The sequence below is a fragment of the Podarcis tiliguerta genome (genome assembly GCF_965153285.1).
Source record: "Podarcis tiliguerta genome assembly, chromosome: 5".
Classification (NCBI taxonomy): domain Eukaryota; kingdom Metazoa; phylum Chordata; class Lepidosauria; order Squamata; family Lacertidae; genus Podarcis; species Podarcis tiliguerta.
The window spans coordinates 80,255,115-80,270,974 of record NC_139538.1 but is presented as its reverse complement, the minus strand read 5'-3'; the positions used below and the strand labels follow the sequence as shown (position 1 = coordinate 80,270,974).

At 42.7% G+C, this 15,860-nt stretch overlaps 1 protein-coding gene across 13 annotated transcripts in view; it reads right to left on the bottom strand.

The window, feature by feature from the left end:
* Positions 1-1,399: 1,399 nt before the first annotated feature.
* The window catches only part of LOC310677442 (disks large homolog 5-like), a 37,460-nt gene continuing 22,999 nt past the window's right edge, over positions 1,400-15,860 (bottom strand). For 5 of the 13 annotated variants that reach the window (XM_083440502.1, XM_083440504.1, XM_083440503.1 and 2 more), the window contains 7 exons: positions 9,974-10,133; positions 8,932-9,108; positions 7,874-8,057; positions 4,790-4,998; positions 3,763-4,075; positions 3,254-3,319; positions 1,400-2,367 (listed from right to left, as the gene is read on the bottom strand). In XM_083440502.1, the coding sequence (XP_083296628.1) occupies positions 2,314-2,367; positions 3,254-3,319; positions 3,763-4,075; positions 4,790-4,998; positions 7,874-8,057; positions 8,932-9,108; positions 9,974-10,133 (1,163 nt within the window). In that variant the 3' untranslated portion in view covers positions 1,400-2,313. Of the gene's footprint in view, positions 2,371-3,253; positions 3,320-3,762; positions 4,076-4,789; positions 4,999-7,873; positions 8,058-8,931; positions 9,109-9,973; positions 12,096-14,476; positions 14,756-15,860 lie in introns of those variants that run through there. The other 8 variants (XM_083440498.1, XM_083440493.1, XM_083440499.1 and 5 more) reach the window with 5 other exon arrangements.

Genomic DNA, 15,860 nt, shown 5'->3' with positions numbered 1-15,860 from the left:
TTGCATAGTAATTAAGCCTTTACTCTTCCCGCTTCTACCCTTGCACTGTGCATTTGAGTCCCCCCGATCGTAATTAAGCCTTTTCCCCTCCCTCTTCTGCCCTTGTGCCACTCATCTGAATCTCCCCCCCCCCCCGATTGTAATTAAGCCTATTTTCTTCCTGCTTCTGCCCTTGCGCTGTTCATTTGGGTCCCCCCGATCATAATTAAGCCTTTTTTCCTCCCTCTTCTGCCCTTGTACCACTCATCTGAATCCACCCCATCATCATTAAAGCCTTCCATTTCTGATTGCAGTGTTGTGAGGTGATTTTTGGTGCTTTTGTTTTTGCTATTTTTTGCATTTTTATGGCTTTTAAATTTTTGTGATTGTTGCTTGTTTTTCGTTTTATGATTGATTGATTGATTGTGTGACTGCGGAAATGGAAAAAAGCCCCCCATCCAAACAATGACTATCATCACTGCAGGTAAGGAAATTTTTTTAATTATTTTTTATCATCTACAATACTGTCTTATTTTATAGTACAGAACATTGATTATTGCTTTCATTTTATGGATTAATGGTCTTGTTCAGGCTTCCTCAACCTCGGCCCTCCAAATGTTTCGAGACTACAATTCCCATCATCCCTGACCCCTGGTCCTGCGAGCTAGGGATCATGGGAGTTGTAGGCCAAAAACATCTGGAGGGCTGAGGCTGAGGAAGCCTGGTCTTATTAGATAGTAAAATTCATGTTAAATTGCTGTTTTAGGGGTTGTTTTTTAAAGTCTGGAACGGATTAATCCATTTTGCATTACTTTCTATGGGAAAGTCCGCCTTGGTTATGGAACTGACTTACGGAACGGATTAAGTTTGAGAACCAAGGTACCACTGTATATCAAAGACTCCAAGGTGTGAACCAGGAACCTCCTGATTTGAGGCTGGGACTTTGCTGAGTTGAGCTCCTTGGGGGCATGCATGGGTGTTTACCTGGTGCTTCGAGGAGGAGGCTATTCTCATCCCATTATTGTGTTTTTCTTCTGCAAAAGGGCTATGTTGTGGCGCCCATGATAGTTTCTTAGATTTCCAAATGTGACCCCCCCCCCCCACAAAGCAGGGATGGTGCCCTGCTTTAAACATTGACAAAAATCTACTAGCTAGAATGCCGAACTCTCCATTCATGCAGTAATTTCCAAGAAAGAAATAATATAAATATATATTACCCCTACTGGAGCCAATGATGGTCCTCTGGTACTTTGGCGTCCATGGTATTTTTATTCCTTCTGTCCTATACTGCAAGTTGCTGGAAGAACCTACCTTTTTTAAAAAAAGGAAGTCAAAACTTGCTTTTATTTTAGTCAAATCACAACATTTTTTCCCTTTAAACTGTCAGTGTACCCACAACTTACAGATCCTTAAAAAAAAAAAAGACTTGCTTGGGAATATTAGAATTTTCCTCCTTCAAACAGATGAAATAATCCCCCACTTTTATTCCAACTAGAAATTAAGTATTCCATTCCAACAAATAGTAAGAATACATGAAGTTACAGCTAGCCAGCCAGTTGACAGCCATGGAGTCTTCAACAGTTTATTAGAAATAATGTAGACATTAAAAAAAATCCCCACTGCTCTGAACACAAACTGGTCAAAAAACAACAAACACACCCAAAAGAAGATCGTATAGTGTAGTAACATTTTGCCACTCGCTTTCATACTAACAGTGCAAATACAATTTGGTCTAAATGTACAGATTGACAAGCAACAACCTCTAATCCCTCCCTAGTGAGATGTAAGAGCTTTGAGGATCAAACATACAAATGTATGGGCTTTACTCATTTTAAGTTTCAAAAGGAATTGCTAGTTTTAACTAGGATATCTTGAACACTAACTAGTGATTAAAAACAACAAAATGAAGAGCATTAAAAATTAGCGGAACATACCCTGAAGACACCCTTTTCTCCTTTTCATAAACAACATAAGACAGATCTGTCAGTTCTTTTATGCTTGGATTCATTTGGATCAGTTGAATTACAAAGATCAATTTCATTTAAATGCTTGAAGTTACTGTTTCCTCCAAGACAACTGAACAAAAGTTTGGATTCCTCAAAATTTACATTAACATCTTTACTGTCTTCAACACAAAATTCAATAAAGCCGTAGTCCCTTCAGTCGTACCACTTCGCAGAAGCAGGCTGCATGGCAGATGGCATTGGTGGCGGCGGCACAGGTCCTCTTCCTCCTCTCCAAAGGGCTCGGCCAGAAAACAACAGCGGCAGGGCGGGAAGACCATCAGGTAAAGGTGAGGAGAAGGAGGAAGCAGCTGGGACTCCTCCTCGGGGCTCAAAGGCTCAGGTCTATTAACCACAGAACACTGTACACATGCACTGGAAGAACCTACTTTAAAGTAAAAAAGGAAAAACAGTCAGGCTTAATAAGAAAGAGGGGGAAAACTCCTTTAGGCCCAGAATTTCACAAGAGATGTGCAAGATTTCTGCTGTAAGCAATATAAAGTGCTCCTCCGGAACAAGTTTACTTATTACAGAGAAAAATCCAACTGCATTCCCTGGTAGTTATATGGAGATATATGAATCTCATGGGGGACATCTTTTTTTAAAGAATAAAAAACCAAAAGAAATGTATGGGTAAGGAGTGGGGCACCATTGTCCCCTCCCTGCTATCCTTCTCCCGATTGCTTTCCTCCTCAGCCCGAGCTCACATATTGGAACTGTGCTCAGTTGGGTACGAGAAAACATTTGAAGAAAGGGTTCTGCACTCCTTATTCCATACAGCCTTTTTATTCTTATTTAGCTACAAACACACACCACTCTTAAAAATGGAGCACACACAAATCACCAGTAGCTAATGTGGCCCTTATTTTCATATTGCAGTTGAACTATTTACCACCCTAAAGACAAAGTCAACATTACTGCCTATTGTTTTCTTCCCCTAGTTCAGGACTGCCATCCTGAGAACAGTTTCAACTGAATGCAACAGGGCTGCAGCCCCTAGCAAATACAGTGGTACCTCGGGTTAAGAACTTAATTCGTTCTGGAGGTCCGTTCTTAACCTGAAACTGTTCTTAACCTGAGGTACTGCTTTAGCTGTGGGGCCTCCTGCTGCCGCTGCAGTGTAATTTCTGTTCTCATCCTGAAGCAAAGTTCTTAACCCAAGGTACTATTTCTGGGTTAGCAGAGTCTGTAACCTGAAGCATCTGTAACCTGAGGTACCACTGTAACTGGGCATCTTAACTGTACACTATCATTCCATGAGCCCACCCTACCTGGATAACGGCTTCTGTTTTTTTCTTCCTAGCCACACCTCTCTCTTCCTTCACCGAGTTCAGCTCCTGAAATAAAATAAAAATCCATCATTGGAGGTACATTAAGTGTACAAGAAAGTCTTTCTCTTAATGAAAACACACTGAATTTTTGAAAGCCTGTGCCATGCATAAGAAGGAATAATACAGCATACTGCATGAATTAGATGCAACTAGCAAATATCTTTAAAGCTGCAACACATATTTGCTTGCATAAAAAATTGAAACACTCTGCAGCCCCAAAGTAATAATAGAGAAATCAGAGAAGTTAATTCTGACCAAGGGATGATTGGCACAGAGGGCAATAATACTTAAGACTTTTGTTTTGCCAGCTGTAGTTCTAAATATCTGGAGGGCGAGGAAGGGAGGGATGAGGAAGACTGGTCTAGAAACTCGCAGAGTTACACAGTCAACACCACTAGGTTTGAACAACTCTTTCTGGCCAGAGCAAGTGCCATCATACAATACCACACCTGTCTTAAGGCTTCCATTTCCCCACTAGCCACTCTTTTCTCTGAGGACATGTTTTTCAATTTGGATTCGGCAAGTTCCAACTCTGTATCCAGCCTATCCATTTCATTGAGGACTTCGTCCCTCTCGCTCATGATGAGACAATACTCGGTGAAAACGGAGTCCCTCTCTTCCTTGTACTTCTGTGCATCCTTCACTGCTTTCAGCTGCATTGTCTTAAACCTTGTCACTTCTGCCTGCATCCGCTCCATCTCTCTCTGTAGCTCCTTGTTTTGGGCAGTGGCCTTGCTCAGTTCTTGCTGCCCGGTCTCAAACCTAAAGAGAGGTGGGAGGACAGTCACAGCAAGTCTTTTCACCACTTGTAAGCGAAACGCAGCCCTATGAAAGCTTCCTTCCTCTTTTACACACCAAACTAAACTGTGTAAAGGACCAAATAAGAAGTGGGAGAGTCAGCCATGTTTTCTTTGTCACATTACTGCCCTGCTCACATTTCAATGTGGGAGCGGCAGGGGGGAGAGAAGCAGTGGTTCTCATCTCATTATAAAAGAAATGTTGGTGAAAGGAGATGAGCTCCTTTCACTTCACAAACCATGGTACAGGGGAGGGGAATAGTTCACCCACGTTTGATGTTTTTACTTAGACATGGGACACATAAAATTATATTGAACGCCGTGCAAGCAGAAATCCACTTCTGCAGCACTTTCCTCTCTACCTCCACATCTCTCCCCCAAATGTGCTCCAGAGGAGAGAAAGAGGAGGTGTCACTGTGTGCACAAAAGTTTTTTGCATCATGGGATGCAGCCCTCACACAGGCACACATACACAGCACTTTATATGTGGCTGGAGCAAACACATGAACACAATGTGGCTACTCAGTCAGGTCAACTTTGTTCGATTTTTGGTCACTAGGGAGCAAGCAGAAAAACCATGACTAAAGCCAAGAAAGTTCAGAGAGATAACTTGAGTGTCAAGTTTGTTCTAGTAAAAAACAAAAACATGAAATGGCTTTCTAGCAAAAGCATCTTCTACCTTCTGTTCAGCTTGTCAATCTGCTTCTGGAGTCGCCTGTTTTCGCCTTCCTTCTGCTCTAATCGGCTCAGATCAGTATTGTAGCTCGCCATCTTCTCATTGTACCGCTTCCTCAGTGCGTCGTAATCCTTCTTCACGCCCTCCAGCTTGCCCATTGCTTTATTGTAGGGTTTATTGAGTGTCTGCGACGACCCATTCTGCTTCATTACCTGGAATAACGGAAGATATTCTGAATAATAATTCCTGGCAGATAAACTTCAGTCATATTGTAAACAGGAGGGGGAAAACACAGGGAGGTTTTCTTTTCTGCTCACTAGGGCCCTCAAAAGAGCTGACGAGGTAACATATTTAAAAAATCACAACATGCTTAGAGCCAAAGAACTGTGAGCAGAAGGAAAATAGCTGCAAGTGCTGCGTTCCAAAGAGACTGTACAGAATCCTCAGGGCTTTGAAAAGCTGGTTTCATGGCACAACACATGGTTCTGCTCATGTAAAAAGCTGAATAAGTTCTTGGAGAAACGGAGTAACCTTTTTAGATTTAATTTCAGTTTTCTCCTTAAAAAAAAAACTCCAGTATAGAATGGAAGGGGAGGAATTCCAGGAATGAAAAGGGCCCATAACATCCAGGAAGGAACATAAACAGCAGTTAACAGTACCCAGACTTTGTACTGCATATTCCCTCCCCTTCTGAAAAGAAATCTCTCCATATGTATACAAGTGGCTGCTCTTAAGAGATTTAGCTTTCCATGATCACTGGGATTTATACTCAATTTATTAGCATATGATCATTGATTAAATACCCTTTGGACACCAGAAGGCCCAGGACACCTCTCATGTATGCAATGTACATGTTAAGATGTAAAACTATACAGGGCATCAAAGCAGACAGCAAGATGAAGGGTCTGCCCTGCCTGACACAGTTACTGATTTTTCCTTGAAAATAATATACTCGCCCCTTCCCTTCTATTGATTTCTGACACTTTTAATCCAATGTCTCTTCATGGGGCTTTCTCCCAATATATCACCCCGCCCAAAGGTGTCTCCTGAACATGGATCTTCTCCCACTGTGTCCTTCTAAGTCTGAATGGCAAAATCATCCCCCGGCCCCAAGCTCCTCCTTTCTTTGATCTACTGTCCACTATTATGAGACAAAATGCAACTGCAGTTCTGTTTAAGTCTACCACAAGGTGGCACACCAGTTACAATGTCCATTGCAGCCCTATTATAGATGCGTAATGCTCAAAATTAAGCTTAAAACCATTAAAATATATTCTCAACAAAGGGAGAATGGATTGCTTTCGAAACACTTGTTTTTATGGCCCTGTCAATGTTAATACACGTTTATTGGGGTCAATTGGTAGGCATGCATCTATTTCTAGAGAGTGTTCATAAACTACTCAGAGCAAAAGAACCCTTTGCCGGGTTTTTTTATTATTATTTAATCATTTTTTCAATACAAACAACCACAAAAAACACATACAACAAAAACCGCAATAACACTAATAACACAATTTAACATTTCAGATTTGAGTACTAATATACCTATGACTACACCTTTTTAACAATATTCCCCCACCTCTCATCCCCCTACTTCCCACCACCGTCCGCCTTATCGCTTAAATATTTCTTCCAGATTTCTTCATATTTATCCATTCTTAATTTGCGTCGACATGCAATTCATTCATATGTGGCTAGTCTGTCCATATTGTCAATCCATGTGCTCAATGGAATCTTTTTGTGGCTCTTCCAATTCTTCAAAACAAGTTTTTTTGCTTCTAATATGGCACGGTACATCCAATTTTTTTTGACCCCTTGTAATCTCCCACGTTTCCGGTATATAATTTAGAATTCAATTCAATTCCCCTAAATAACAATTTCTTTTTATTACTCTTGCTATATATATCTTCACCTCGCACCAAAATGATCTTATCATTGGGCAGTTAATCATCATATGTACTAAGCTCGCATTTTTACTTCCACATCTCCAGCAGTTGTCTGCATTTGTTATTTTCTTCTGGTAAAGTTTTGCTGGAGTTCAGTGGACTCTGAATATTATTTTCTGCTGAATAAGTCTTAGTCTTAGATCCATAGAGGCTATTTCTGTTGATTTTATACTTGTCTCCCATATATCATCTGTACCCCTAACTCTTCATTCCATTTTTGTATTCAAAATCATATTTCTTCCTGTTGAGTAGGGTTTTATATAGTGCAAGTGTAGAGTTTTTTGTTTTCGTTGCAGAAATTAAATCTTGTAGCAGCAGGGGTGTTTCTGATGCTACTATAGCGTCAGGGCCAAACTGCCTTTCCAACATATATTTCAATTGGATGTGTTGCCATTGTGTTTCACTAGTTAATCCATACTTTACTTGCAAAGTCTTATATTCCACAAATTTGTAATTTTCATCAATTAATTGATTCAATGTCAAAATACCTTTTTCCACCCAATTTTGCCAAATTATTACTTGGTTTTTTACTTGAATTCTTTATATATTCTGTCAAAAGCCTTTTCTGCATCTAGTGCTGAGTAAAAAGCCTTTGAAACTACATGGGTTGACAAAGACACAGCTCCACGTGTTGACAAATGGATGCTACACAAGGACGGCAGGGTTAAAGAAGAAATGAATAAGCCGAGGTTCTCTTAAAGATACCTGTAGGCTACATTCAAAATACGTTTTCAAGGCTGTGAAAGGAGAGGGATTTCAAGGAATAAAGCTGCCCACACTTGACTTAGAAAACACCCCTATGTAGTAGGGGCAGTCAATGTGGCACCTTCTAGATATTGTTGGATTACAGTTCCCATCATCCTTCACATCTCTGATATGAAACCAGCAATATTCCCTTTTGGTCTTCTACATGCAGTTGACATCACAATGATGGGGTTTTTTTTTGGGGGGGGGTTGGGTTTTTTTGGTCATCTATGGAAATTAAAGAAAAGAAATAAGCACTGCGTATTAAAGAAATGGAATGGAAGAGACACTCTTCTGAAGTGCCCCCCGAAACACTTGAGGAATCAGTGGGAGCGGGAAGAGAATAGAAAATAAATGAGAAGCTGAACTCAGCTGGCAAAAACAGAGCAAAGGCTACCTGCTGCAGCTGACTGCGCAGGTCTGTTATCTCCTTCAGATCCTCATCATGAAGTCTCTTCATTTCCTCACATGACTGCTGGAGGTGATCGCGCTCTCGTACCAACTGGTTGTTCTTCCGCTTCAAAGTGTCCATGTCCTCCTCCACCTGCGACTGGTCACTCAGCAGACGACTGTGCAGTGTACTGTTCAGATATTAGAAACGTACATATAAAAATGCTCCAACGGCAATTAAAAAGCCATTTTAGAAAACGTGGAAAAGCAACGTTGCTTTATCGAGTAAGCATCCCTGTTAAGCCATAAAAGAACCACCACAAATACAGCAAATCCTCCGGACTCAGAGGGGTTTATTAATTCTATCCAGCTGTGTATCTCCAGATATTGTTGGGCTCCCCATCAGCCCAGCCAGCATGCATCAGTTGTGTTCCAAGACTCTCTGGAGGATCATAGTTTAGTCACCACCATTATACACTATCAAACACAGAAATTAGTATGTGTAGTGTCATCTCCTCCAATTTGATAAAGAAGTTAAAAAATTAAGAAATATCCACCATTAGAAACCACCAGATTCTGCACTGTTGCTTGGTGTGGTGAATTTTGTTGATACCTAATTGCCCTTAAGAGAATCCTCCTTGGCAGTATTATTTACTGCACTGGACTCCAACTTGGAGCTGGTGAAAGCAGGGTTCTGAAAGGGGGAAGCAGGGGACAAGTATCATCAAATCGCTGAAGACTGAGGAAGTCACCCAACAGTTGCTAAACTCGATTCATTCCACACCAAGCTAAGCTTATACTCCCCACCATAATTTTCAGAAACTGGCTCTCCGTCTTCAAAGATTTTTAAAAACTAATCCTAAATCTGCAACCAGAAGCTCTGAACATTATCTCTCTACTGATGTTAAAATGATGCCATTTTAAAAGTTGACTAAAGCTGGGGATAAGAAAAAAGCTATGAAGGACCTTTGAACATGAAGATCTAAGGCAGCTTAACAGACATGTAGTAATGGTAAAAGGAAACCAAAATGCATCCGTGTGCATATGCTGTGTGCCTTTACTTACTGATAGAAAACAGCCTCCTTAGCAGATTCTTCACATCTTTTTAGCGCTTTGGTGTGTTGGTTCTGTAGAGACTGCAGATTGGGCATTGCCTTCATGCACTGAATCTTCAGCCTTTCATAGTCATGGTTTGGCTTGTGGCTAGGCGGCCCACCAGGATAGATATCAGATGAGCATGACCTTAGCATAAAATTCACATGTATACACATCAAACATTTTAAGTACAGTGCAACCTCAGTTGCCAAACATAATCCATTCCAGAAGCCCATTCGGCTTCCGAAATGTTCAACAACCAAGGCTCAATGGGGCGGTTGGCAAGCCCCATTGAGAAAAGAGAGAAATGCGCCTTGGAAGCCGTTCAGCTTCAGAGGCTTGTTCGAAAATGGAAGCAGTTGCTCCCGAGATGTTTGACAATAGGGGTTCCACTGTACAGTGGTACCTCAGGTTACATACGCTTCAGGTTACAGACTCCGCTAACCCAGAAATAGTGCATCAGGTTAAGAACGTTGCTTCAGGATGAGAACAGAAATCGTGCTACAGCGGTGCAGTGGCAGCAGGAGGCCCCATTAGCTAAAGTGGTGCTTCAGGTTAAGAACAGTTTCAGGTTAAGTACGGACCTCCGGAACGAATTAAGTACTTAACCTGAGGTACCACTGTATTAAAGTGAAAGAAAACATGCACCCTCCTATAAAGGTTACTTTATATGAAACAAAAAGAATACATTAAGCATCCTCTGTACCCACATGGAGTTGGCCACTGGTGGTGTAAGTACCGTAATCTGCAAAGATAACTTCACTAGCTAACAAAGACTGGGTCATCTAGTTCAACCCCTTGCAATGCAGGAATCTTTTGCCAAACACAGGGCTGTAACCACAACCCTGAGATTAAGCGTCTCATGCTCTCTGACTGAGCCATACAAGGCATCCTTAGCTGCCCCCCACCCAACTCAAACAGCTGTGCCTTGGAAAAGAGCCAAAGACCCATGCCCAAGTGCACACGCATTAGACCTGGGAATATACCCTCATGTGACCGTTCAGTCTTTTACCTGCAGTCATCAAAGGTTGACCCAGGAGACAACAGTGCAAGACGCTTCCTCAAGTCATCCCGCTCCTGGCATGGCTGAAACAAAATGGTCTCCGGTTTCTCATTCATCTGCCTCACATCGGTTACTGCAGCAGGTGGTGATGATGGTTTATCTGTTGTACCTGTTGCCAAACACAAACAAGCACAGAGTTAGGGGGTTAGACAAGAGCATTTTCAAAAAACCAAGCTATCTGTTTGCCAGAAAAAGTGGGAATGTGAACAAGCTACCAAAGGAAATGAATGGTAAATTTGCCAGGATCATGCATGTCTGCAATGAAGACAGACTTGTGGTCAAGTGCACACCTTTGGGGTGCTATCCACAATGCTTCCACAAATAATTGGGTTTGTTGATTTGTTATCCCCTAAAATCAGTTATCTAAACACAACATATTGAGAACTGCTGTCAAGTTTCTAGGCTAGTTTCCACTCTAGCCACCAAAGTAGGCTCATTCATCTAACTGGGATGTGTCCCATCAACACAGTGAAAAAAGTAGGTAGTCTACCTACTGAAGCCTGAGGTCACCAATGCTGATTTGTGGAGTGCTGGTGACATCCTGATCAGTTGACATTGGCACACAAATTCTTCCCAAGGAATAAACTTTGGGAACCATGACCCTTAACATATGTTTCCAGTTTCCTTAGAGGAAACTCCTTAAAATTACAAGCAACAACTATTTTGCGCAAGTTCTAACCATGCATGACTGTGCATGCATGAACTGCAGGAACCCTGGAAGCAGCAAGAAAAGGGCTCCTCCATCACGTGTGATGACCTGAAATGCAACCCCCGAACAAATCAGGGGTTGCCTGTACTACACAGACAGTACTGCACTCCTTTGCACATCTCAAAAATGCTTTCTTCCATATCACCTAATTTTGGGGGGAGGATTGCAATAAACTATATACATATCATTTAAGTTGGGAATGTCAGTTGGTGCAAGATTTTTGGAATTTAATTTTGATAAGAGTATTACTGAAGAAACTACTGTTTGTTGTCCAAATTTAACGTTGCTGAATATTTTGATGACAACAATGTAAATATATTGTCAAAAAAACTGCTTGATAAATGAGCTTGGCAGCGTGGAAAGCAAGCAACTCATTGGGAAACAGCCTGAAATCTTACACTGAACGCTTGGTACTACTCACTCTGAAATATAGCTATAATGGAGCAAGTTATGTGTAACCTGAGATTTCGACAAGGACTAGATCCTCCAGCCACTTTTATATGATTTGGCATTCCCTCATGACATATGCAGGGGAACCATCATTTCCAAGACAACCCTCATCACAAACCTGGAAAATCTGGAACTACAGTTGCAGTTGAAATTATTCAATTCCCTTTGCAAAGCAGGGTTATTATCAACTTTTACATACTTTCAGCTGTTTGCAATGAGCAAATCAAACCAAAGCAATTGAAATAGCTCAACACAATGGATGCTTCAAGTGGTTTCTCTAAATTCAGCTGAAAAAGCAGCTTCTCCAGTCTCACTGTTATTCAACCCCTTGAATGGAATTCCTCGCAACAGCACAAATACAACTGGTCTTGTCTCAAGCGTACCCGATGCAACTCATCAAGGGCTTTCAGTTGCACCAGGTGTGCTTGAGGTGGAACACATGATGTAAGGACCACCATTTTTCGGAAGACCAATTTGCGGATAACGGATTGTATGTAAGGCCCGCTTCCACTGGAAAAAATGCAGCTGACTTCTAACCTGAGCTTCTGTGACTGTAATCTGTGCCACTGTGATTATAGTTCATGTGCATTTGTGGTGTCTACCTCAGCCTTGTATTCCTATTGAGAGGTGCCTGCAGTTGCAACACATGGCTAGCAAGGGAAGTGCAAGGCCATATGAGCTGGCGGGCATCAGAGAACCTTGGAAAGAGTTGCAGGGGTTCTTGCTTCTAAAGAAAGGTATCTTCCCGTGTGACCTTTGCTCCTAAATGCAAAACAAGAGTCCTTCTTCCTGCCATTTCTATCAGAATGTCAGAACGATGTGATTAAAAAACTACTTATGCAAGGGTCAGGGGTGAGGCGCACAACAGTGGGGGAAGATATATGCATAAAAGTAAAAGAATCGCTCTTCGCATCTCATTGGCATCTCAAAAAGGGCATGATTCAAGAGAGTAAAATTTAGAAAAAGGCAGAGTACAGCAGGCCAAGGCTCCTTGTGAACCACTAAGTAGCAGGGCATAGCTCAACTGCTACCAAGTTTGTCCAAAGCCTCTTGCTATTGGTGCTTGGGATATCAGGTCCAGGAAACTCCCATTTTCCACACATTCAAAGCATGCACAACCGTGCACGCAGGTGCCACTTTTGGACCTGGAAGAGAGATGAAGAGGGGAGGAATGGGACTCGGCGTAATGGGGTGGGCTTATGTGCATTCTGACGATGCATGCAATGACCTGGAACTTACCTCCCGTGCAAACTGGGGCCTTAAGAATTAAAGTTCCGTCTTGTTTGAATACAAAAAGGATAAATAAAAATATATAAAAAACCACAAGTACAATTTTACTCTCAAATGTAACGGAAACCTTTGCCTCTGGTCTGGCACAGAATTAGAGAAGGTGAACTACTTGGATTTAGTCACAGTGGTTGGTAAAATAACATTTCCCTTTTTCAGGATAGGTACAGGGCAAAACTGACAGGGCAGCTGAATTTAAGTTTCCTAATTCACAAGGGAAGAACGCAGCATTTTGTTTAGGCTGATACCGAGGGAAATGCTGCACAAAGTACTTCTTACCAAACCGTATGAATCAAATGTCCGCATTCTTGTTATTAGTTCTGTATGATGAAGGGTATATGCACATGTGCATCTCTTAGCAAGCCTTCCTAAATTAGGAAACTAAGAATTCAACTAAGGCTATAATCGTGTGCAGTGCTACCTGGGTCACCTGTCATGTACCTGTGTATGATGATGTCATCATACTTCTTACCATACCATACAAGGGTACACCTCTTCTTTGCTGAAGCTCTGAGAAAAACCATAGTTCTATAGCAGGACTGGGGAATCTCTGGCCCATAGGCACAGCACAAGTCTCAATTTGGCCCACAAAGTCTGCCGATGCACACAATGACCAGGAACTCAACCCTCGTGCAAATAGGGGTCTTAAGAATTGAAGTTCACTCTTGTTCGACATCAGGTGTGGGGCAGGTATAATAAATGTGGCTACAAAGGAACAACCAGGAGCTTAAATCCAGATTGGTGCTGTTGGAAAGCTCTGTTTGCAAGGGAGCAATCAGCTGGTTGGAACCGACAGGAAGACCCATGGGGATTGAGTGCACCAGGGCTGTGTTTTGAAGTAGTTTACATTGAAATTTTATGCTAAAAGAGCACACACCCACACCCCATTTTAGCAAGCTACTTTGAGCTAACGGAGCAACCCTCTCCTTTGAAAGTGGGTGCTCTCTCTCACTCTCTCTGCCAATGAGCTGATTGATGCTGGAAGAATACCTTCAAAGAGGGTGGCTATAATGAGTCATGAGCTGGCCAACTGTTGCAACAAGACACACACCCCTTTGAACTCTGATAGGTGTCAATCACCTGACATCTTTACAACATTGTGTGATTGACAGGGGGTGGCCCTGCCTTCTAGTCAAAGCTGGCCCATGGCAGGCTGGGGACCAAGGGATCCAATTTGTTGAGGTGATCCAAGTCCCCCACCCCTGTTCTATAAAATATACAGTGGTAAAGGTACCCCTGCCCGTACGGGCCAGTTGTGTCCGACTCTAGGGTTGTGCGCCCATCTCACTTAAGAGGCCGGGGGCCAGCGCTGTCCGGAGACACTTCCGGGTCATGTGGCCAGCGTGACAAAGCTGCTCTGGCGAGCCAGCACCAGCGCAGCACACGGAAACGCCGTTTACCTTCCCGCTATAAAGCGGTACCTATTTATCTACTTGCACTTAAGGGTGCTTTTGAACTGCTAGGTGGGCAGGAGCTGGGACTGAAAGACGGGAGCTCACCCCGCCGCGGGGATTCGAACCGCCGACCATGCGATCGGCAAGTCCTAGGCATTGAGGTTTTACCCACAGCGCCACCCGCGTCCTTATACAGTGGTATCTTGGGTTAAGTATTTAATTTGTTCCGGAGGTCCGTTTTTAACCTGAAACTGTTCTTAACCTGAAGCACCACTTTAGCTAATGGGGCCTCCTGCTACCGCCGCGCCGCCGGAGCACGATTTCTGTTCTCATCCTGAAGCAAAGTTCTTAACCTGAGGTACTATTTCTGGGTTAGCGGAGTCTGTAACCTGAAGCGTATGTAACCTGACGCGTATGTAACCTGAGGTACCACTGTAATGAAAACAAGCTTTTGGAAGGAAAAAAATGACTGTGACATCACTGAGGCATAGGAAGCCCCTAATGTCAGTTTTTAAAAGGTTTTAGTTGTTGTTGTTTCTTAAAAAAAAGAGGCATGACAAATGGGCATGTAAAACAAGCAGCACTTAAAATATGAAAAGGAGGGCAGCTCACCTGAAGGTCTGGTTGCTGAACCAGCTTTTCTACTTAACTGAGTGGAGGTCTGTTCTGCAGGTTGTGCAGGTGGATGGAGACCATGCACACACCGTGGATCAAGTTCCTGCTGTGACTCGGCATCAAAGAAATGTACCGATTTACCTCTCCTTGAACACGTTGCTGTAGCTTTGGTGCCACCGCGCCCCAAACTGGGACAAAGACCCATTTTCAGCAGAAAACTTCACCCTGTGTTCTGTACCAGTATGGGTGAATACATTCACAGCTGATCCTTCATTCCTGGAATCCAGCAAATTAACAAAAAAAAGCTTAGACTGCAGCCCTAGACACAAGGACCTGGAATATTCTCTCACTCTAGTTAATTCAGATTGTTCTTTGCAATACAGTGACTGAACAACATAAACCCATTTATTATTTCTAGAGTGACCTTGACCTAGCTCACCTGGTTACTCAAAACAACAGCAGGCTAGACTGGGGTGGGGGTGTCAAGGAACATATATTCCTATTGTCAATCAAAGAACCATCTCCTTTATCCCCAATTACAAAGAGCCACTGGGAATGGTGATTAGGAGTTTTGGGGCAAGGTGCCATCTGTATGCTGATGACACACAGCTCTATTTCTTCATAACATGTGAATCAGGAGAGGCTGGTGCAAAACCTGGGCCAAAGCCTAGAGGCAGTGGTGGGATGGATGACGGAAAATAAACTGAACTTGAATTCTGGCAAGACAGGGGTAATGTAGGTGGCAGTTTCCTGCACCTGAAAAGCTTGTCAATTGCCTGCCCTATATAGAATTACACTCCACTTGAGAAGCAGCTACACAGTTTGGGGGGTGCACCTTGATCTACCTGTCACTGGAGGCCCAGATAGCTTCAGTGGCATTGGTGATTTCAAGGTTGGATTACTGCAATGCCTGTGTAATCTGGCAGTGCCTACCACCTTCTGAAAGCCACATATCATGGGGACACAGCACTATTAAAACTGGGTCACACAAGACATGGTTCTTTTACTCAATGGGCATCCCAGCCCTACTCAGATGAGAGTCTTGAGTCTCAAACTTGGGTCTCAAACTGTTATTGGACTACAACTCCCATCATCCCTAGCTGGCAGGACCAGGGGCGCCCCAAGTTTGAGAAATGCGGATCTAGTCATTTGAAACTGTCACCTCCAGGCAACCAGCCCACCCACAGTATTGTTAATTCTGTAACAGCACCTACAGTTACTTAGCACTGGTCTTAACACTATATTAGAGGTACACAGACCCCACCAACATGCGGTTGCCTCCAAAAAGGATTTGTCTTTTGGATCGGTTCTGGGCTAGTTGGTTTTGCAGCTCTTGGTTTTTGTTTTTTAAAAAAAGATTTTATGTTTATGTGCTTTTTAT